Source organism: Scyliorhinus canicula, chromosome 9 (assembly GCF_902713615.1).
Source record: "Scyliorhinus canicula chromosome 9, sScyCan1.1, whole genome shotgun sequence".
In the NCBI taxonomy this organism is placed as follows: Eukaryota; Metazoa; Chordata; class Chondrichthyes; order Carcharhiniformes; family Scyliorhinidae; genus Scyliorhinus; species Scyliorhinus canicula.
This window is the reverse complement of record NC_052154.1, coordinates 4,943,543-4,967,364: the sequence shown is the minus strand read 5'-3', so window position 1 is coordinate 4,967,364 and position 23,822 is coordinate 4,943,543. Positions and strand designations below refer to the sequence as shown.

At 51.0% G+C, this 23,822-nt stretch overlaps 1 protein-coding gene across 2 annotated transcripts in view; it reads right to left on the bottom strand.

Moving 5' to 3' along the window:
* dync1li2 (dynein, cytoplasmic 1, light intermediate chain 2) overlaps window positions 1-23,822 on the bottom strand; it is a 95,897-nt gene that overhangs the window by 38,786 nt on the left and 33,289 nt on the right. For both annotated transcript variants that reach the window (XM_038806227.1, XM_038806228.1), the window contains exons 5-7: window positions 20,464-20,630; window positions 3,592-3,685; window positions 806-941 (exon numbers count right to left, since the gene is read on the bottom strand). In XM_038806227.1, coding sequence (XP_038662155.1) covers window positions 806-941; window positions 3,592-3,685; window positions 20,464-20,630 — 397 coding nt within the window. The remainder of the gene's footprint in view (window positions 1-805; window positions 942-3,591; window positions 3,686-20,463; window positions 20,631-23,822) is intronic.

Genomic DNA, 23,822 nt, shown 5'->3' with positions numbered 1-23,822 from the left:
TACAAAGAGCACCCAACTGAAGCCCACGTTATCTACCCTATCCCTGTAACCCCCCCAGTTAACATTTTTGGACACTTAAAGGGCAATTTAGCATGACCAATCCACCTAACCCGCACATTTTGGACTGCGGGAGGAGACTCGGGGAGAACGTGCAGACTCCGCACAGACAGTGACCCAAGCCGGGAATCAAACCTAAGACCCTGGAGCTGTGAAGCAACTGGGCTAAACACGATGCTACCATACTGCCACTTTATAGCCAATGAAGTACTTTTGAAATATAGTCTGTCATAATGTAGGAAACTTGATAGATACTTTGTACACAATAAGCTCCCACAATTAGTATTGCGATAAATGGCGAGATAATGTTTTGGTGATGTTGATTGAGAGATTAATTTTGGTCAGGACATTGGGAATAACCAGCCTACTCCCCTTCAAAACTGTGATCTATTTAACTTTTACACTTATTGTAGGGGGCAGGCCGAGGTGAAACATCTCATAGGAAATGTGAAAAAAAGTGCAGCACTCTTGTCAGTGTTGCACTGGAGTATCAGCCTTGCTTTTTATGGTCAAGACCTGGAGGGGAAATTGAACGTACAACCTCCTGACTCAGAGGCCAGGGTACCACCCACTAAGCCATGGCTGACGCAACGCAGCAGATTGGAAAGTGTTGTCGGTTTCAGGCTTCAGATCAGACTCAGCCAGGAGCAAGTCACTGGCTGGTAACTCAAAGAGACAGACTGCAAGTGTACGGCCAATAGTGTATTTGGTATAACTCTGTAATACACAAATCAGGGCTGGTACTTACATAAAAACAGCATCTTTCTCCACCACTAAGGCAGGCGTAGTAAACTGGAAATCATACATTTTGTGGACAAGATATTTATACAAGAGGTCGACATTCTTCTCTTCTTTTATTGACGTGTAAATCAAGGCAGCACCATCTGAAAGGCTGGTTAAGGAAACCATTTAACTGGGGGTGGTGTTTGAGCCAGGCACGGCAAGGACCATTTTTCCCGATTTTGAATCCGCACACTCAAATTCAAGGTAATAATGGTTTTAATTGGTTTCAAATTTGCAGCTTAACCATTGCCTGAATGGACATGAAACAGAAGTCAAAGTATCCGGAATGCTCAGGATTTGAGGGTTTAAAAAAATAAATGCTGAAAGTTGCAACAAGTGATGAAACGCCATTGGTTCTTTGAGGCAACATATGAGAATCACTGAATCAAATAGGTCTTGAATGTCCCTTGTTCAGAGCTGGCTTAGAATGGCATGTCTGTGCTTCAGGTTACACTTAAACAACAGTCACCACTCAACTCAAAACTATACTTGTGTTTCAAACTGACATCTGGGTGTTTTATACCCCCCCCCCCCCCCCCCCCCCCCCCATAGTTATGGTGTAAACCGATTTAATTTTCAATCCCATCCACCTTTCTCCCCCTCGGCATCATTTCCACGGTGTTTAAAAATCAGGGGTCACTCATTCAAGACGGAGGCGAGGAGAATCTGCTTCTCAGCAGGCCAATGGTCTCTGGAAAGCTCTTCCTCAAAAGGCAGCAGAAACAGAACCTTTGAACATTTTCAAGGCAGAGCGAGAATGATTCTTGATTAATCGGGATGGGGGGGAGGGGGGAAACAGAGTTATTGGGCAAAGGCAGGATATGGGGTTGAGGTTACAATCAGCCACGATCTTATTGAATGGCGGAGCAGGTTCGAGAGGCCGCCTCCTCCTCTGATTCATATATGTGCAGGCAGCCAGCTGGTATCTCTCCCCGAGTCATCATTAATTAGTTCTTCAAGAGTTAACCTTGGCAGTGGCCATTACATAGCAACATACATAGAAGAGGGCTCGGGTTCGACCCTGGCTCCGGGTCACTGTCCATGCGGAGCTTGCACATTCTCCACTTGTCACCCCCACAACCTGGAAAGATGTGCAGGGTAGGTGAATTGGCAACGCTAAATTGCCTCTTAATTGGAAAAAACATACAAACATAGAAGATAGGAGCAGGAGGGGGCCATTCAGCCCTTCGAGCCTGCTCCGCCATTCATTATGATCATGGCTGATCATCAAGTTCAATACTCTGATTTCACCATCCCTCCATTGATCCTCAAGCCCCAAGAGCCAATTCCTTCTTGAAGTTTTGGCCTCAACTACTTTCTGTGGGAGGGAATTCCACCGATTCACCACTCTCTGGGTGAAAAAATTTCTCCTCACCTCAGTCCTAAAAGGTTTACCCCTTATCCTCAAACTATGACCCCTAGTTCTGATCATAGAATAGAATTTACAGTGCAGGAGGCCATTCGGCCCATCGAGTCTGCACCGGCTCTTGGAAAGAGCACCCTACCCAAGCACACACCTCCCCATCCCCATAACCCAGTAACCCCTCCCGACACAAAGGGCAATTTTGGACACTAAGGGCAATTTAGCATAGCCAATCCACCTAACCTGCACATTTTTGGACTGTGGGAGGAAACCGGAGCACCCGGAGGAAACCCACGCAGACACGGGGAGGATGTGCAGACTACGCACAGACAGTGACCCAAGCCGGAATCGAACCTGGGACCTTGGAGCTGTGAAGCAATTGTGCTAACCACTGTGCTACCATGCTGGACTCCCCCATCATCAGGAACATTCTTTCTGAATCTACCCTGTCTAATCCTGTTAGAATTTTAAAAGTTCCCATGAGATTCTCTCTCAATCTTTTGAATCCAATGAATACAAGCCTAACCAACTTAGTCTGTCCTCGTATGACAGTTCCACCACCCCAGGAATCAAGCCAACACACCATTTGCCTTCTTTAGTAGCCATTGTATCTGGGAGCTTTTTGATTGGGAGGTCAATCAGGAGTGGTAACTGCCACCTTCATTTTTATCTCTGACATAGCACCCTTCTCAATTTCCTGGCTGTGGACTGCTAACTCAACAGGATGGGCCCGGAACCTGGGTGTTCCCTCTGTTAAATCAGCTATTCAACTGGCTAAAATGCCTGGAGATACCAGCAGAACTCGCCTTATGGCAATTAGACAGCTTTGTATAAAGCTACAATTGGTTTCTGAAATAATCTAAAACCGCAAAAGCGGCAATATTTTCTTCATGGCCCTTGAAGAAATTCAAAGGGCAAAGGAATAAATCTTTAGGGAGGGAAATCTGCCGTTCATGCGACTTCAGATCCACAACCACATGGTTGACTCTTAAATGCCCTCAGAAATGGCCGAGCGAGACAACCTGTTCAAGGGCAGGGCAATCAGGGATGGGCAATAAATGCTGGCCCAGCCAGCGACACCCACATCCCATGAATGACTAAAAAACAAAAAATTAATCCAGCACCTTCTCCATCCTTAGTATGTTGCAAACCCCAGTACAGCCAATTAAAACATTTCTGCCAGTTTATGCAGGTGAAAATGGCAGCCAGTTTTTCACAGAAAGGTGCAACAAGCAACAATTAAATTAATTGATCTCTTCCCATCTGTTCTTTCCCATATGTATCTGGTGATGAGAAGCTGAAAGGCAGGCAGCCTAGACAGGACGAGACAAGAGTGGGGCCAACAGTTGCATTGTGGTGACACTCATTTGTACTTTGTTGAAGGATACACTGTAGGCAGAATCTGCGAATGTGTGACTGTATGAAATCAAAGTGCTCGTCTCTGTAATCGTGCTCCTTTTCTAGTACACTGACTGCATCACACTGCAGGGATAAAAAAAAAAGATGAGCATGTTTAGTAAACGAGCAGCATAAATGAATCACAACACCATCTAGCAACCGTAATATAGAAAATCAGCTATTTTACACACCTGAGAACCCAGAAAGGTTTCTAATATGTACAATGCAGAGAAAGAGACAAGAAATCAGCATGCTTTCAGACAAGGCCAAGGCCCCAAAATGCAGTGCTTCGAGTTCTCCCTACAACAGAGAACCAATCGGAACTCATTGCACACAGGATGCATACAGTAAACATAGAGATTTCTATCCCACTGTCTGGACTATATTAAAACAAAGATTAAAGATGGATCAAACTTCCAATCTCTAAACTTTAATTTTCACTCTTGGCACCACTGGAATGGCTAGTATTTATTGCCCATCCCCAATCACTCCAATTTGATAGTTTAGGTTTTTTTTCTTCAACCGCTAGTAGTTGGTTTGATACAACTGAGTGCCTTACTCGGCTATTTCAAAGGGCAGTTAACAATTGAACACAGTGGTATGGGGCTGAAGTTATTATTGGGTCCCAGAGAGGATAAGGAAGGATTTATTTCCTTAAAAACATCACTGCAGAAGTTGAGTTTTAATAATCGATAGCTTCACCATCAGATTACGTGTGCTAGACTTTTTTTATTCGACTAAATCAAGAGTCTCAATGGGTTCCGAACTGTTTATTCAAGATTAAGATTACTAGTCCAGCAATCATGATGGTGTAACTCCATTAAATGACACCCCTGTAATACTGGGTACTTTCAGGATGAGGAAAGAAACTTAGCCACAGGTAACGTTTATTAAATTGGATATTTACAGAACATGGTGAAAATAAACCTAAGACAAGCATTTACAACATTCCAGTCATCACTACATCTGGACTATTATCTAAACTATTAAACAGAACGCACCCAAATAAGGAAAGTGATTGTGCAGCAAACAGAAACTGCATTGCTCAGGGCATGGGCAATGATCTCATTTAAACAGGAGTTGCAGTGTTGCCTTACAATGAAATTAGGGTCAGGTGCCAGCAAAATTTACATTTCTAATTCGTTTCGAGTTCGCTAACGAGAAGTCTTTTACTGCCATGATAGGATTTGGATTTAGTGTGGATTATCAACACAAGATTTTGAGGGCTGCACGGTGGCACAGTGGTTAGCACTGTTGCCTCGCAGTGCCGAGATCCCAGGTTCGATCCCGGCTCTGGGCCACTGCCCGTGTGCAGTTTGCATATTCTCCCCGTGTTTCGTGGGTTTCGCCCCCATAACCCAAAGATGTGCAAAGTAGGTGGATTGAACACGCTAAATTGCCCCTTAATTGGAAAAAATTAATTGGGTAGCCTAAATTTAAAACAAAAATTCAAGATTTTGGATTACTAGCGCAGCAACCATAACTACTATAACTACCGTATCCAGTATGGATTCGTTGAAGGCAAATCATATTTGCCAGGCGGCACAGTAGCAGTGTTAGCACTGTCACTTCATAGCGCCAGGGATCATTTCCGGCTTGGGTCACTGTCTGTGCGGAGTCTGCCTGTTTGTCCCGTGTCTGTGTAGGTTTCCTCCCACAAGTCCCGAAAGAAGTGTTTGCGAGGTGAATTGGACATTCTGAATTCTCCCTCTATGTACCCAAACAGGCGCAGGAGTGTGGCGACTGGGGGCTTTTCACAGTAACTTCATTGCAATGTTAATGTAAGCCTACTTGTGACAATAATAAAGATTATTATATGTGACTAACTGGATCAAGTTCTTTGATGAAGTCGTGGAGAGGGTGGATGAGAGTTTTGCAGCTGATGTCACGTATATGAACTTTCAACGGGTATTTGACAATGTTCCACATAATGCAAACTAAAGAGTATGGGACTCGAGGACAAGTGGCAGTGTGGATACAAAATCAGTAAGGGACAGAATGCAGAAGATAGTGGTGATTTTTTAAATCTGGAGAGAAGTACACTGCTGGGTAACATCGATCATTGTTAGGACCATTATTCTTTTTGAAGTAACACAAAAGTCAAACGCAAGAAAGTGAGGACAAAAAAGGCTGGCGAAATGGACAGGCACATTGCAAATTAAAATGAACACAAATGTGTTCGGAAAATAAAGGTAGTTTTAAGGGATTTATATTTGTATTGGTAAATATTAGAAATAAGGTATATTTTTAAGTGGATTTCATTTAAGGTTTGTGTATGGAAGAGTAAATCTATAGTTCGATTCATGCCGGATAAAGGTGTTTTTGTGGCAGGTGGGTTTAGTTTCAACTTTGCGTTTGGAGGGGTTTAGGGCGTGAAGAACAAGCTGGCAGAAGCATATGACGTTTCTTAGCAATTGGGGGCCCTTTTACAGTAGAAAGACTTTTTGAATTTAGTTTTAACTGAATTTATCAGTTGGAGATAGGACACCATCGAGTGAACATCTGCCAACTCTGCCAGAAGGTACACTGGACAGGGCAAGGGGACTGCAAAATGCAAACTCCCCAAAGAGCCTGATATAATCCAGATAACCAGGGAATTGGGACAGAAAGAATGTCTTACAAAGCCGAGGTTAACGGTATTAGAACAGTGAAGGTAGGCAGCGCTGTGAAGGTAGAGTTCAAGAGATGGCTGCAGTAACCAGATTTAACTTGGGGAAGCAAGACTTCAGTGGAAAGCAAATGTTTGATGTCATTTTAATACATTGGGGAATCGATCATTAAAGCAGGTGTGAAGACAAAGAAATACTTAACGGGGAAGGTGTAAAACCTGCAAGTGAATCCTTGGTGGATACAGTGGAGAGGAAGCATTATTTAAAGGAAGCTTTACAAGTGCGTCTTTTTCAAAGCAGAATTTAAAATCACTCATGTGGAAGCCGAGTTCAGTGAGACAAGGTGGCTCATGGTATAAAGATCATCTGGGGGGATTCAGAGGAGAAATCCAGACACCTGGGTTCAGATCGGCCTGTGTGTTGCCACAGTCAGCCCGAGTGTTTAAAGGGACTTTTTTGTATTACGGAGACCATTGCAGCTTAAGATACACTTTGTGACCTGTGTTGACCTTAAAATTTGTGTACATTCGTGAAGTTAAGGTGAGAGTAAAGAAGCAGAGTGTCATAATCATAGAATTTACATTGCAGAAGGAGGCCATCCGGCCCATCGTGTCTGCATTATAAACTAAGGAAAAGCAATACAAAGTAAAGAGACGCATTTTAAAGCAGTGTTGGAATGGAGACCTGGGGATGTTTGTACACAAATGATTGCAGCTTACTGTTAAGGTTGTTAAAAAGCACATGGGATCCTAGGCGTTAGGAGGCAGAGGGACTAAAAGGCAGGAAGTTACGTTAAACCTTGATTAAAAAAACACGGGGGTTAGGTCTCAGCTGGAGTACTGTGTTCAATTCCGACCACCACACTTTAGGAAGTTAGTCAAGGCCTTTGAGAGGGTGCAAAGCATTCGACCAGAGATCAGGAACTTTAGTTATTTGACAAAACGGGAGACGCTGAGGTGACCCTCTGAGCAGAGAAGGGTTTTGAAAGGTACTTAAAGATCATGAGCAATTTCAATAAAGTAAATAATAAATGTTTTCAATGACAAAAGGTTCAGTAACCAGAGGACATAGATCTGAAGTGTCTGGAAAAAGGGCAATAAGGTAATATGAGGGCGAGTGGAATAAAACAGATAGTTCTGCCAGAAAGCCAGCGCACACACAGGCCAATCAATCTCCTTCTGTGTTCTATCATTGGGTATACAAAGAGTATATTTGCTCTTTAGTTTGGGTATCTGCTTAAAACGTAGTCCTTTCCTTGATAGTTTTGTCGGTGGTCATGTTGTGCTCCGTGCTATGACAGCATATTATAGTTTGGTCACTTTGATCTTTCTATGGCCTCTCAATTCAATCAACAGTCTTGTCAAATAGACATAACCAAGAGGTGTTGACATGGTCTAGTATGAAAAACTATCTGGTGGATATCAAGGAGGGCCTAGATAATGCCTCCAATCTGTGCCATGAGGTGATCTTGGTGTGGTTGCAACCAGCAGTGTGCTTTGAAAAGCAGCCAAAGGCTATGAGTGAGTCTTGATACTAAGTGGTGTGAAGATGAGGAAGACAACAACTTTACACGGGTCCCAAGGGCCAAGAGAGGTAGCGGTCACAGCTGATGGATGTTTCAGTGCGGTTTGATGTGTCCACCTCTCCTCCTCCAACTACTCTGGAAATCCAGTTTCAGTACATGGTCCTACCGTTTCAGTTGCTCAGCCCTTTACTGAGATGGCAGCGAGAATGTGGAACACACCACTACAGGTTGTGGCTGAAGCAAATGGCCCAGAGGCATTGAAGAGGAAGTTGGATAAGTACGTGAAGGAGAGAGGAAGAAGAGGGAGTGCAGAGAATTAGATGTGGAACATTGAAATGTTGGGCTAAATGACCTGTTTCATTGCTGTAATTTCCATTACATTCCACCCTCATGCTTCTAGTCTGTTTCCCAACATGAAAAGGTCAATTAATTATTCCATTGTATAGTAATGATTGCCAAGAGGAAAATATAGCTCCACTGCTAGTGGTGGTAGAGTATTGTGGAACTCTGCACTGGAGAAGCATAACTCACATTTGAACAAACGCAATTTACCAAGGGAGGTATAGCACTGACTAGCCTACCACAGGAAGATATAAAGCTTGAACATTGGTTTGTGCAGTTACCCAATCTCAACTTTGGCAAGTAGAGATGTTGCAACCAGGGAAGCCAGTGATAAACAGGGGAAGGTTGCTGCTCCCATCGGCTTTCCAAAGTAATTGAGACGACCGTAAAATTGGGAGGGGTTGGACTTCCGTTGAAGGCATGTGAAAGCATCGCTCCTGCCAGCGTCCCCGTATTCATCCCTGTTGCCTGATTTTTAAAGGAAATTTTGGGTTCTAACCCAGAAGGTTGGTGTGGAGAATGTAAAGGTGCTGGTTTAGCACACGGCTAAATCGCTGGCTTTGAAAGCAGACCAAGGCAGGCCAGCAGCACGGTTCAATTCCAATACCGGCCTCCTGAACAGGTGCCGGAATGTGGCGACATGAAGTTACTTTTCACAGTAACTTCATTTGAAGCCTACTTGTGACAATAAGCAGGACAGAGGAATGTTTTTTTTAAATTATTTGGTCATGGGACGTGATCATCGCAGGCTGTGCCAGCATTTATTGCCCATCCCCAATTGCCCTTGAGGGGCAGTTAAGAGACGACCACATTGCTGTGGGTCTGGAGTCACATGTGGGCCAGACCAGGTAAGGACGGCAGATTTCCTTCCCTAAAGGACATTAGTGAACCAGATGGGTTTTTACAACAATGGTTTCATGGTCTTCAGATTTTTATTGAATTCAAATTTCCCCATCTGCAGTGGCAGGATTTGAACTTGGGACCCCGGAGTGCTCTAATTCTCTGGATTACTAGTCCCGTGACAATACCACTATGCCATCGCCTCCCCCGAATGCAAAAAGCCTCATGAAAAAGGCAACAGGCAAGAATCCTCTGGCTGGTAGCCCGACAGAGGAATCTGGGGGAGAACAGATAGCAGAGGCGGCCGCACTGATCTCGTTACGGAGGCTGACTGGGGTGATGGTGCAGGAGTGGGAGAAGTTTGGCAGGCAGATGAATGCTCAATATGAGCGACACAGGAAGGAGATTAAAGAGACATTGAAAGCCACCACCAAAAAGGCGTTGGGCCTGATACGGGAGCAGCAGGGCAAGACGGTCAAGGCTGTGAAGAAGGAAGGGAAAACACTGAAGGGCGCTTAGGAGGCCTTGCTGAAGTACGAAGATCAGCCTGCCTCATTGCCAGCTGAGATGCGGTTCATAACAGACAGGAATAACAGTCGACGAGAAGGGGCGGGAGAGGGCGAGGAGATAAGGGAGGGAGCGATAGAAGGGGAAGGGAGGGGACCGAGGGGGGAGGGAGGGAGGGGACCGAGGGGGGAGGGAGGGAGGGGACCGAGGGGGGAGGGAGGGAGGGGACCGAGGGGGGAGGGAGGGAGGGGACCGAGGGGGGAGGGAGGGAGGGGACCGAGGGGGGAGAGGGAGGGACCAGAGGGGGGAGGGAGGGGCCAGAGGGGCGAGGGAGGGGCCAGAGGGGCGAGGGAGGGGCCAGAGGGGCGAGGGAGGGGCCAGAGGGGCGAGGGAGGGGCCAGAGGGGCGAGGGAGGGGCCAGAGGGGCGAGGGAGGGGCCAGAGGGGCGAGGGAGGGGCCAGAGAGGCGAGGGAGGGCCAGAGGGGGGAGGGAGGGCCAGAGGGGGGAGGGAGGGGCCAGAGGGGGGGAGGGAGGGGCCAGAGGGGGGGGGAGGGAGGGAGGGGCAGAGGGGGGAGGGAGGGGCGAGAGGGGGGAGGGAGGGGCGAGAGGGGGGAGGGAGGGGGGCGAGAGGGGGGAGGGAGGGGCGAGAGGGGGGAGGGAGGGGCGAGGGGGGGAGGGAGGGGCGAGAGGGGGGAGGGAGGGGCGAGAGGGGGGAGGGAGGGGCGAGAGGGGGGAGGGAGGGGCGAGAGGGGGGAGGGAGGGGCGAGAGGGGGGAGGGAGGGGCGAGAGGGGCGAGGGAGGGGCGAGAGAGGCGAGAGAGGGGCGAGAGAGGGGAGAGGGGCGAGAGGAGGAGGAGGGGCGAGAGAGGGGCGAGAGAGGGGCGAGAGGGGCGAGAGAGGGGCGAGAGGGGCGAGGGAGGGGCGAGAGGGGCGAGGGAGGGGCTAGAGGGGCGAGGGAGGGGCTAGAGGGGCGAGGGAGGGGCTAGAGGGGCGAGGGAGGGGCTAGAGGGGCGAGGGAGGGGCTAGAGGGGCGAGGGAGGGGCTAGAGGGGCGAGGGAGGGGCTAGAGGGGCGAGGGAGGGGCTAGAGGGGCGAGGGAGGGGCTAGAGGGGCGAGGGAGGGGCTAGAGGGGCGAGGGAGGGGCTAGAGGGGCGAGGGAGGGGCTAGAGGGGCGAGGGAGGGGCTAGAGGGGCGAGGGAGGGGCTAGAGGGGCGAGGGAGGGGCTAGAGGGGCGAGGGAGGGGCTAGAGGGGCGAGGGAGGGGCTAGAGGGGCGAGGGAGGGGCTAGAGGGGCGAGGGAGGGGCTAGAGGGGCGAGGGAGGGGCTAGAGGGGCGAGGGAGGGGCTAGAGGGGCGAGGGAGGGGCTAGAGGGGCGAGGGAGGGGCTAGAGGGGGCCGAGGGAGGGGCTAGAGGGGCGAGGGAGGGGCTAGAGGGGCGAGGGAGGGGCTAGAGGGGCGAGTGAGGGGCTAGAGGGGCGAGGGAGGGGCTAGAGGGGCGAGGGAGGGGCTAGAGGGGCGAGGGAGGGGCTAGAGGGGCGAGGGAGGGGCTAGAGGGCGAGGGGAGGGGCTAGAGGGGGGAGGGAGGGGCTAGAGGGGCGGGAGGGAGGGGCTAGAGGGGCGTAAGGGCAAGGGAAGGGCTTCAGAGGGGCGAGGGAGAGGAGGGCGATAGAGTGGCGAGGGAGAGCGGCGATAGAGGGGCGAGGAGAGGGAGAGGCGAATAGAGGGGCGAGCGGAGGGAGGCGGATAGCAGGGGGAGGAGGGAGGCGATTTAGAGGGGCGAGGGGCGGAGGATAGAGGGGCGCGGGAGGGAGGCGATAGAGGGGCGAGGGATGGAGGCGGCATAGAGGGGCGAGGGAGTGGCTCTAGAGGGTTATCGTAGGGTAGGGGCTTAAGAGGGGCGAGGGGCGAGGGAGGGGCTAGAGGGGCGAGGGAGGGGCTAGAGGGGCGAGGGAGGGGGCGATAGAGGCGAGGGAGGGGGGCGATAGAGGGGCGAGGGAGGTAGGCGATAGAGGGGCGAGGGAGGTAGGCGATAGAGGGGCGAGGGAGGTAGGCGATAGAGGGGCGAGGGAGGGAGGCGATTAGGAGGGGCGAGGGAGGGAGGCGATAGAGGGGCGAGGGAGGGAGGCGATAGAGGTGCGATGGGAGGGAGGGGGCTAGAGGGGCGAGGGAGGGAGGCGATAGAGGGGCGAGGGAGGGAGGCGATGAGGGGCGAGGGAGGGAGGCGATAGAGGGGCGAGGGAGGGAGGCGATAGAGGGGCGAGGGAGGGAGGCGATAGAGGGGCGAGGGAGGGAGGCGATAGAGGGGCGAGGGAGGGAGGCGATAGAGGGGCGAGGGAGGGAGGCGATAGAGGGGCGCGAGGAGGGAGGCGATAGAGGGGCGAGGGAGGGAGGCGATAGAGGGGCGAGGAGGGAGGCGATAGAGGGGCGAGGGAGGGAGGCGATAGAGGGGCGAGGGAGGGAGGCGATAGGGGCGAGGGAGGGAGGCGATAGAGGGGCGAGGGAGGGAGGCGATAGAGGGGCGAGGGAGGGAGGCGATAGAGGGCGAGGGAGGGAGGCGATAGAGGGGCGAGGGAGGGAGGCGATAGAGGGGCGAGGGAGGGAGGCGATAGAGGGGCGAGGGAGGGGAGGCGATAGAGGGGCGAGGGAGGGAGGCGATAGAGGGGCGAGGGAGGGAGGCGATAGAGGGGCGAGGGAGGGAGGCGATAGAGGGGCGAGGGAGGGAGGCGATAGAGGGCGAGGGAGGGAGGCGATAGAGGGGCGAGGGGGGAGGGAGGCGATAGAGGGCGAGGGAGGGAGGCGATAGAGGGGCGAGGGAGGGGCTAGAGGGGCGAGGGAGGGAGGCGATAGAGGGGCGAGGGGGGAGGCGAGATAGAGGGGCGAGGGAGGGAGGCGAGAGGGGCGAGGGAGGGAGGAGCGATAGAGGGGCGAGGGAGGGAGGCGATAGAGGGGCGAGGGAGGGAGGCGATAGAGGGGCGAGGGAGGGAGGCGTAGAGGGGCGAGGGAGGGAGGCGATAGAGGGCGAGGGAGGGAGGCGATAGAGGGGCGAGGGAGGGAGGCGAAGAGAGGGGCGAGGAGGGAGGCGCGATAGAGGCGAGGGAGGGAGGCGATAGAGGGGCGAGGGAGGGAGGCGATAGAGGGGCGAGGGAGGGAGGCGATAGAGGGGCGAGGGAGGGAGGCGATAGAGGGGCGAGGGAGGGAGGCGATAGTAGGGGCGAGGGAGGGAGGCGATAGAGGGGCGAGGGAGGGAGGCGATAGAGGGGCGAGGGAGGGAGGCGATAGGGGGCGAGGGAGGGAGGCGGACTAGAGGGGCGAGGGAGGGGCTAGAGGGGCGAGGGAGGGAGGCGATAGAGGGGCGAGGGAGGGAGGCGATAGAGGGGCGAGGGAGGGAGGCGATAGAGGGGCGAGGGAGGGAGGCGATAGAGGGGCGAGGGAGGGAGGCGATAGAGGGGCGAAGGAGGGAGGCGATAGAGGGGCGAGGGAGGGAGGCGATAGAGGGGCGAGGGAGGGAGGCGATAGAGGGGCGAGGGAGGGAGGCGATAGAGGGGCGAGGGAGGGAGGCGATAGAGGGGCGAGGGAGGGGCTAGAGGGGCGAGGGAGGGGCTAGAGGGGCGAGGGAGGGGCTAGAGGGGCGAGGGAGGGGCTAGAGGGGCGAGGGAGGGGCTAGAGGGGCAAGGGAGGGGCTAGAGGGGCAAGGGAGGGGCTAGAGGGGCGAGGGAGGGGCTAGAGGGGCGAGGGAGGGGGGCGATAGAGGGGCGAGGGAGGGAGGCGATAGAGGGGCGAGGGAGGGAGGCGATAGAGGGGCGAGTGAGGGAGGCGGTAGAGGGGCGAGGGAGGGAGGCGGTAGAGGGGCGAGGGAGGGAGGCGGTAGAGGGGCGAGGGAGGGAGGCGGTAGAGGGGCGAGGGCGGGGACTGCGATAGAGGGGCGAGGGAGGGAGGCGATAGAGGGGCGCGGGAGGGAGGCGATAGAGGGGCGAGGGAGGGAGGCGATAGAGGGGCGAGGGAGGGAGGCGATAGAGGGGCGAGGGAGGGAGGCGATAGAGGGGCGAGGGAGGGAGGCGATAGAGGGGCGAGGGAGGGAGGCGATAGGAGGGGAGGCGAGGAGGGAGGCGATCGAGGGGCGAGGGAGGGAGGCGCTAGAGGGGCGAGGGAGGGAGGCGATAGAGGGCGAGGGAGGAGGCGATAGAGGGGCGAGGGAGGCGATAGAGGGGCGAGGGAGGGAGGCGATAGAGGGGGAGGGAGGGGTTGGAGGGGGAGGGAGGGGCTGGGAGGGGTTGGAGGGGGAGGGAGTGGTTGGAGGGGGAGGGAGGGGTTGGAGGGGGAGGAAGGGGTTGGAGGGGGAGGGAGGGGTTGGAGGGGGAGGAAGGGGTTGGAGGGGGATGGAGGGGATAGAAGGGGAGGGAGCGTGAGTGAGAAGGGTGGCTCAGTTGAGAGAAGAATAAAGGGAAATGGAAATGAGGCATCAGGTGGTATTAGGGCCACTGTGCCTGGAAGGTGACTGTGGGTTTGGAGAAACTAAACAGCTGCCATTGTTGTAACTTTGCGGGGAGTCATACTGAGCTCCTTTTCAATGCAGCATTGTACTGCACTAGCTGATCTTTGTCAGAAGATGTCACTTCCACACAAAATGATCAGAATATCGCAAGAGCATGGATTGGGCTGTGTCTGCACACAGTCACGCCCACTGGTTGTAATCACCCTGCCAATCTTTTCACTGCCTGGGTGCTGATACTCGAAGATTCCAGAATCACTTTGGAATATGATTTCAGCTGCGGCGTATAGGGGACAAAGAACAGTCTCCGTCTCCTGGTTAGGGGAGGGGGGGGCCACACGTGGAAGGCGGGAATCAGCCAGTGATTCAGACTCCTGATTACTGCTTCCTCAGCTCCTACTGGAAATTGCTGCTGTTGTTGATTGAAGAGAGAAGTAATGCCTATTATATTCCAAATATGCCAGCCCAAGGGGCTGGTTTAGCTCAGTGAGCTAAATCGCTGACTTTTAAAGCAGACCAAGCAAGCCAGCAGCACGGTTTGATTCCCATACCAACCTCCCCGGACAGGCGCCGGAATGTGGCGACTAGGGGCTTTTCACAGCAACTTCATTGAAGCCTACTCGTGACAATAAGTGATTTTCATTCATTTTTCATTTCAATAGGCAGCTGGTGAAGGATAGAACTGGAGCCAATCTTTACACACTTTCAATCATTTATTTAGATTTGTACATCACAAGCATACACATCAAACCCAACAGCCAGGATCGTCCGACACCCCAAATACCGCCACCTCCGGATTCAGGGCACCCCCACACCCAGAACCGCAGGCATAACATCGCAGAATCCCTGCCAGAACCCCCTCAGTCTTGGACACGGCCAGAACATGTGGACGTGATTCGCAGGCCCCACCTCGCACACCCGTCTTCCACTTCCGCAAAGAACCTGCTCATCCTTGCCACCGTCGTGTTGGCCCTGGGCACTATTTAAACTAGTCGAGGCTTAACCTCGACGAGGACGCATTCATCCTCCACAAGGCCTCTGCCCACATTCCGGCCTGCATCACCCTCCCAGCTCCTCCCACTTGTGCTTAATCTCCTCCACCGGAGCGCCCTCCCTCTCCATCAATTCCTTGTATATGACAGGGAGTGGGATAGCTTGATCTTAGTTTCGGGCAATGCTCGGCACAACATCGAGGGCCGAAGGGCCTGTTCTGTGCTGTACTGTTCTATGTTTCAGTGGTTTAAGACTAAAATTAAAGCAAAATAACGTGGATGCTGGAAACCTACGATAAAAGTACAAAGTGCTGGAAACACTCAATAGGTCTGGCACCATCTGTGAAGAGAGAGCAAGTTAACTTTCCAAGTAGAATATGACATCTTTGCAACTGAAGGGAGGTTGAGCTATGATGGGTTTCATGCTATTAAAATATATAGGGAGTGAGAGGAGGAAGGCGTTTGACAAAGTCCGGTATAAGAGATTATTGGGCAAAATTAAAGCGCATGGGATTTGGGGGAAATGTATTTAGGTGTACAGAAAACTGGTTCATAGAATCATAGAATTTACAGTGCAGAAGGAGGCCATTCAGCCCATCGAGTCTGCACCGGCTCTTGGAAAGAGCACCCTACCCAAGGTCAACAACTCCACCCTATCCCCATAACCCAGTAACCCCACCCAACACTAAGGGCAATTTTGGGCACTAAGGGCAATTTATCATGGCCAATCCACCTAACCTGCACATCTTTGGACTGTGGGAGGAAACAATAGAGTAGGGATTAATGGGTCCTTTTCAAATTGACAGGCAGTAACCAGTGGGGTACCACAGGGATCGGTGCTGGGACCCCAGCTATTCACAATATACATTGATTATTTGGATGAGGGAACAAAATGTAACATCTCAAAGTTTGCAGATGATACCAAATTAGGTGGGAGGGTGAATTGTGACGAGGATGCAGGGATCCTACAGCAAGATCTGGACAGGTTGGGCTAGTGGGCAAACCAATGGCAGATGCAGTATAATTTGTATAAGTGTGAGCTTATTCATTTTGGAAGCAAAAACAGGAAGGCAGATAACTACCCGAATGGTTGTAAATTGGGAGAGGGGAGTGTGCAGCGGGACCTGGGTGTCCTTGTGCACCATTCGCTGAAGGTAAGCGTGCAGGTGCAGCAGGCGGTAAAGAAGGCTAATGGTATGTTGGCCTTCATTGCGAGAGGTTTCGAGTATAGAAGCAGGGATGCGTTGCTGCAATTATACAGGGCCTTGGTGAGGCCACACTTGGGAGTATTGTGTGCAGTTTTGGTCTCCTTCTCTGAGTAAGGATGTTCTTGCTCTCGAGGGAGTGCAGCGAAGGTTTACCAGACTGATTCCAGGGATGGCGGGACTGTCATATGAGGAGAGATTGACTCGGCTGGGATTGTTCTCGCTGTAATTCAGAAGAATGAGGGGGGGGGTCTCAGGAGACTTATAAAATTCTAACAGGACTAGACAGTGCAGATGCAGGGAAGATGTTACCAAGGATGGGTGTGTCCAGAACCGGGGTCACAGTTTGAGGATTCAGGGTAACCTATTTTGGACAGAGATAAGGAGACATTTCTTCACACAAAGAGTGGTGAGCCTATGGAATTCATTACCACAGGAAGTAGTTGATGCTAAAACTTTGAATATATTCAAGAGGCGGCTGGATATAGCACTTTGGGAGAATGGGATCAAAGGCTATGGGAAGAAAGCAGATTAGGCTATTGAGTTGGATGATCAACCATGATCGTGATGAATGGCGGAGCAGGCTCGAAGGGCCAAAAGGCCTCCTCCTGCTCCTATCTTCTATGCATCTATGCAAGGACAAAGAGAATGTCTAGGATAGGGTAAACAGATACAATATCAACGCTGTGATGGAACAAAAGCAAAGGGAGTGGTAATGGTTCCAAAAATGAAACAAAGCACCGGTCGAGAGTGAGCATTATAGAATCAGAATCCCTACAGTACAGAAAGAGGCAATTCGGCCCATCGAATCTGCACCCACCTTTGAAAGGCCCTATCCCACACCCTGTAACCTCACCCTAAGGGGGCAATTTAGCATGTCCAATCCAAACAAACTCAAAATCTTTGGGCTGTGGGAGGAAATCGGAGCACCCGGAGGAAACGCATGCAGACAAAGAAGAATGTCAAACTCCGCACAGTCACCCAAGATGGGAATCGAACCCAGGCCCTGGCGTTGTGAGGCAACAGTGCTAACCAATGTACTGTGTTCACGGCAAAATAATGAAATCTAGCTGAAAACAAAAATATGAAAACAAGATACAGACTGGCACTTGGCAAATAAAATGTATTAACATGGGTATATTAAATAGTGGGCAGCACGGTAGCATGGTGGTTAGCACAATTGCTTCACAGTTCCAGGATCCCAGGTTCACTGCCTGTGCGGAGTCTGCACGTTCTCCCCATGTGTGCTTGGGTTTCCTCCGGGTGCTCCGGTTTCCTCCCGCAGTTCAAAAGATGTGCAGGTTAGGTGGATTGGCCCATGATAAATTGCCCTTAAGAGACCAAAAAAGTCCCCTTAGTGTTGGGCAGGGTTACTGGGTTATGGGGATAGGGTGGAGGTGTGGGCTTGGGTAGGGTGCTCTTTCAAAGAGCCGGTGCAGACTCGATGGGCCAAATGGCCTCCTTCCGTACTGTAAATTCTATGAAAATGCCAGTTTCAGTTTGTGTCTATTTATAGTGGCACAAGTGAATTGCCAGTAAATGTTCTGCATCCAGTTAAATAATTCACAACACCAACCAGTTAGATGCTCTGGCTGCCCTTGTTTACGTTGTTACACTATGTTACGTTAACAAAAACATTAATATAAAGGGACAGCACGGTAGCATTGCGGATAGCACAAATGCTTCACAGCTCCAGGGTCCCAGGTTCGAATCCCGGCTTGGGTCACTGTCTGTGCGGAGTCTGTACATCCTCCCCGTGTCTGCGTGGGTTTCCTCCGGGTGCTCCGGTTTCCTCCCACAGTCCAAAGATGTGCAGGTTAGGTGAATTGGCCAGGCTAAATTGCCCTTAGTGTCCAAAATTGCCCTTAGTGTTAGGTGGGGTTACTGGGTTATGGGGATAGGGTGGAGGTATGGGCTTGGGTAGAGTGCTCTTTCCAAGAGCCGGTGCAGACTCGATGGGCCGAATGGCCTCCTCCTGCACTGTAAATTCTATGAAAAAAACCGTCATCAAGCCAAATTAACATCTGGGATTCAAAAACAAAGGAGCTGCCTCAAACTCCCATTTCTCAGTGCAGGCAATCAGGTCAAAAAGCCGGAATATTTCCCTCCAGCAGCTTATATGTGAATATGCAGTGGCCTGAAATTCTGCATGTTCACCTAAAAGTTAGAAGCAGTCTCCATAGTCCCAGATGACCCTCGGCTGATTTCCCGTTTGAGGGAGGAGAGGTAACTGGTGGTGATTAAACCGGAAGGTCACCGCACCTCAGGCGAGGGGCCTTTACGTAAACATACAAAAAATGAGATACAGGAAAAGATGCTCTGGTCCACCCAGCCTGCCCTGTGCAACTGCAGTACAATGAAGTCACAATTTATAATGTATACTATACCCATACAATGCCTTGCTGAAATGTGAGAAGCCAATGAAAATTAAGGAATACTAAAGGTATGACGTTATAGCCGGGGGGGGCTCTCATCCTATACAATGTTCCCTAAAAAAAGTATGATAATATCCTGATTCGTTGAATGAGATGCAGACGGTGACTCAGCTATTAAACCACTCCAGCCATTTTAATATAACAGAGGTCTATGACGTTCAGCAGTGAGCTAAATGCTAGTAATTGAATCAAGCTGTTCTGATGACACAGCGAGCAGCAGCAATGCCGGATGGAGTATCTGGAAACATCAGCAGCCTGGGATTGAATTACTTATTCCAGCTCATCACTACTCACCCGTTCCTCTCGCTCTCACTGCCGCTCGTTGAATGAATGAAATAAAAGATCAGGTGTGACACAGAGCTACTGATCAGGTTTGATTTGGGATTGAGATTAAGCTGACCTCAGCCAGGCCAAGCAGTCAATGTTCTAGATTCAGACTGGAAATGATGACTGGAGTTTCTCTCCTGATTAATATTCTATGACATGCCTTCTTACGCAACAAATTGCCCCGCCCTCCCCAAATCCAGCTCCGGAGTATTGCCTAGGTTCAGTATTGGGCAAGAACAGAATCAAGGAAGAAGAATGAGCACACTTCTCCTTAACCATCACACCAATCATCTTTTAAGCAGCCTACTAGGGGCTTCCTGCTACTGGATGATTTGGAAGGGTTGGGGGGGGGGGGGGGTTGAAACGTTTATTAACCTGCATTCTTCTATTGTGGAGAAATACAGAATCTGAGCCAGATAAAAGAAAGTATTACACAAGCAGCATCCAGTATTTAGGACAGACTGCGCAAGGAAGTTAATAGAGATGGATAGCGCTGGCCATTAGAGAGGGGCATGAGTGTACAAGACACCGAGCAATGCCTGGGTTTTTGCCAACATTTCCCCGCAGTGTATTGTAGCCCCAATCCCCGGAAAACTGCACAGCATCTTCAACCCAAGGAGGAACCATTCACTAACATGGAGCAGCACTCCAACAGATGCACACATACCTAAAACCAGTCACAATCATGATGCACCATTCTCACACACATTCTAACATCCAATCAAACACACAGCTCCAACACATTCATTCCTCACCTGTTTATCTTTCTTAATACACCAGGACAACAACTTTTCAGTTTAAAAATGTTTTTGCCTGAGGATTTGCTCTCACTGCTGCTATCCCCAATTCTCCAAAGTTAGTGAAGAACTGCTGCAGTCCTCATGGAGATGGTGCCCCAACAACGTTGTTAGATAGGAAATTCTTTGATCATCATTGCCATGCATAATCCATGTCGAGTTACAGTAATGTGCAACTTGAGAGAGAAACTGGGACATAACAACATTCCATATTCAACAGGAATGCTCTCTCATATCCCACACAACATTTAGTTAGATGACCGTTTGTACCCCTCCTCCTGGGACAGGAAAGCCAACTTTGAGGCACTATAACCATTGCCGACTGAAATGGCACTTTGGCCCAATGAGACACAGACTCTTGCCAGTGTTGTGCTTCATGAATAATGGCAGCCAGCCAGCATCTCACTCAAGCTGATCATTCCTTCGGAGAGTGTAAACAAGAGAGAGGCTAATCAAGGCACACACACAGTCACACACAAGGTCCAGTAGAGGTCCACTGAACCCAATTGTACTGTACCTACTGCTTGTGCAAAGATCAACTAATTAGGTATAGACTATAAACTTTCCTGGTCTAAATATGTATTTATTACCCACACTCTTAATACAGAATGAGTAACGACTCCTGCATTAAACAGCGATTGTATAGGAGACAGGCTCTCCTGGAGCAGTGTAACAAACACTCCAGCTGCTAAATTAAAAAAACAAAACCAATTCCAACTCAATTCATTCTCTAAAGAACAGAACATTCATAGCTCTGCTTTTTTCACAATGCCGCATCTCACTGGATAATAATCCTACCTTTGTGCAGACAACCAGTACTGGAATGCCCAAATTGTGTGTTAGTACATTCTCTCCCAGCGGCAAAACCACCTCCTCCTCGTCCTGCCCAGATACCGGGGCTCTCCTCTGTGGGGACCCATGCGTTCCTTCTTCAGGCTCCTCGTACTCCTGGAATTCCTTCACCACTAGGGGCAGAGATGATGAGAGTGGCATAGCATTAGGAGCAAGACAAGACATTGGATTAATCCCACAGTTCACTGCAAATTAGTAGGCAGCTTTCTCTACTCGCCTCCCAATCTTTTTTTTTTATAAATGTTTTTTATTCAGTTTTCATGTTTTATATTGAACAAATTACAAATTGTTAGAGAGAGAGAAAAAAAAACACGCAAAAATTAACATATATATTTACAGGTGAGCATCTTCGTAGTAATAACTGTGGCCTCCCGCTTTTCGCCGGCATACATATTTTACATTCCCCAACATGTTTATTGGCATTTATTTAGTTTGGTTTTGGGCCTTAGCTAGCCATCAAACCCCCGTAACGAGCCCTTAGCCCCCCCCCCCCGCCGGCTACCTTCCCACGACTATTCTTCCTCCTGTACGTTGGCCACAAACAGGTCCCGGAACAATTGCATGAATGGCTCCCACGTTCTGTGGAAGCCGTCGTCCGACCCACGGATGGCGAATTTGATTTTCTCCATTTGGAGAGAATCCGAGAGGTCGGACAGCCAGTCTGCAGCTCTGGGCGGTGCTGCTGACCGCCAGCCAAACAGGATTCTACGGCGGGCGATCAGGGAGGCAAAGGCAAGGGCGTCCGCCCTCCTCCCCAGGAATAGATCTGGCTGTTCTGAAACCCCGAAGACCGCCACTATCGGACATGGCTCCACCTTCACCCCCACCACTTTGGACATAGCCTCGAAGAAGGCTGTCCAGTACTCCACAAGTCTGGGGCAAGACCAGAACATGTGGGCGTGGTTGGCCGGGCCTCTTTGGCACCGTTCACATCTGTCCTCCACCTCCGGGAAGAACCTACTCATACGGTTTCTCGTTAAGTGGGCTCTATGTACCACTTTTAGTTGTGTCAGGCTGAGCCTTGCGCACGTGGAGGTGGAGTTGACCCTATGCAGTGTCTCGCTCCAGAGTCCCCACCCTATCTCCATCCCCAAGTCGTCCTCCCATTTCCTTCTTGTTGCGTCCAGTACGGTGTCGTCCCTTTCTACCAGTCGGTCATACATGTCGCTACAGTTCCCTTTCTCTCGGATACTTGCGTCCAGTAGGTCTTCCAGTAGTGTCTGTCGTGGGTACGTCCTTGTCTCCTTTCGTAGAAAGTTTTTGAGCTGCAGGTACCGTAGCTCGTTCCCCCCAGCTAGCCGAAATTTCTCTGTCAGTTCGTCCAGTGTTGCGATCCTGTCATCCGTGTATAGGTCCCTGACTGTCAGTGTCCCCCCGTCCTGCCTCCACCTTTTGAAGGTGGCGTCAGTCAGTGCTGGTTTGAACCTATGGTTGTTGCAGATGGGAGCCTTGTCCGACATTTTGTTCAGGCCAAATTGCTGCCGCAGTTGGTTCCAGGATTGGAGGGTGGCTGTCACCACTGGGCTGCTAGAGTGTTTTTTGGGTGGGGATGGGAGTGCTGCCGTGGCGAGGGCCCGGAGGGAGGTCCCCATGCAGGAGGCCTCCTCCACACGCACCCACTCGGCTTCTGGCTCCTGGATCCATCCCCTTACTCGCTCGGCTGTTGCCGCCCAGTGGTAGAATTGTAGATTCGGGAGGGCTAGCCCCCCCCTGGATTTTGTTTTCTGTAGGACCTTCTTTGGGATCCTAGCATTTTTACCCCCCCATACGAACGCCATGATAAGTTTGTCCAGCGCTTTGAAGAAGGCCTTGGGGATGTAGATCGGAATGGATCTAAACAGGAAGAGGAACCTGGGCAATACGTTCATTTTGATCGTCTGGACTCTTCCTGCGAGGGAGAGTGGGAGTGTGTTCCATCTTTGCAGGTCCTTTTTTACTTCCTCCGCCAGGCTGGTGAGGTTCCATTTGTGGATCCCTTTCCAGTCATGGGCTATTTGGATCCCCAGGTAGCGGAATTTATGTTGGGCTTGTTTGAACGGCAGCCCCTTTAGTGCTGCCCCCCCCCCCCCCCCCCCCCCCCCCCCCCCCCCCCTTGCTGGTGTACTGGGAAGATCTCGCTTTTGCTCATGTTGAGTTTGTAGCCCGAGAAGGCTCCAAACTCTTTCAGGAGCGCGATGATTCCGTCCATGCTGCTTTGTGGGTCCGAGATGTAGAGGAGCAGATCGTCTGCATAGAGTGAGACTCTGTGCTCTCTGCCTCCCCTTCGGATCCCCCTCCAATTTTTTGCTGCCCTGAGCGCAATTGCTAGCGGTTCGATTGCTAGTGCGAACAGCAGTGGGGACAGTGGGCATCCTTGTCTGGTGCCCCTGTGCAGCTGGAAGTATTGGGAGTTGGTATTGTTGGTCCGTACACTCGCCATGGGGGCGTTGTATAGGAGTTTTACCCACGCGGTGCTCGCCTCCCAATCTAAGATCTCCTTTCTCACTCATGATTCAAAACAGACGTATCTGCGATGATTAAAAAGCCAGATCCTTTACAAAAAGACACCAACTCAACCATAAATAATTTGTTGCACCAGTAGTCCATTCCACATTTCGTTGTCCTGTGGGGGGGAAATCCATTCTAAACTCATCCTGCTCGAGGCTGAGAATTTTGTAATACCTTGCTGTGTGAGCCACTTACAAAATTCACAGCCTACAGCAGGTTTACTGGTTGAAATTTGAAATCTACAAGCAGTTGGTAAAGCTAGCCGCAGTACAGAGATTTATAACTAAACTCAGCTGCTGATTCAGTTTCTGTAGGAGTGCCTGCCACACATTTAAGAGACACACACACACAATCCCGCCCAATATGCAATCATTTCCTGAATTATAGTCAGCGTATTCATTTTTTTCTCTACAGATGCTGCCTGACCCAAGTATTTCCACATTTTGTTTTTATTGCACCTTTTGCTGGGTCTTGTGTTATCACCATTTAAGTCACTTTTCTCATGCATGCATATAGAATCACGTATCCCACACACAGCTGGTGGGAACTGGCCATGTTTGAAGCAGTGTGAACAGGGCGGCACAGTGGTTATCACTGCTGCCTACAGTGTCAGGGATTTCTATTTGATTCCAGCCTTGGGTGACTGTCTGTGTGGAGTTTGCACATTCTCCCCGTGTCTGCGTGGGTTTCCTCCGGGTGCTCTCGTTTTCTCCCACAGTCCAAAGATACTCAGGTTAGGTGGGTTACAGGGATAGGGTGGGGCAGAGCCTAGATAGGGTGCTCTTTCAGAGGGTTAGTGCAGAGGAAAATGGGCTGAA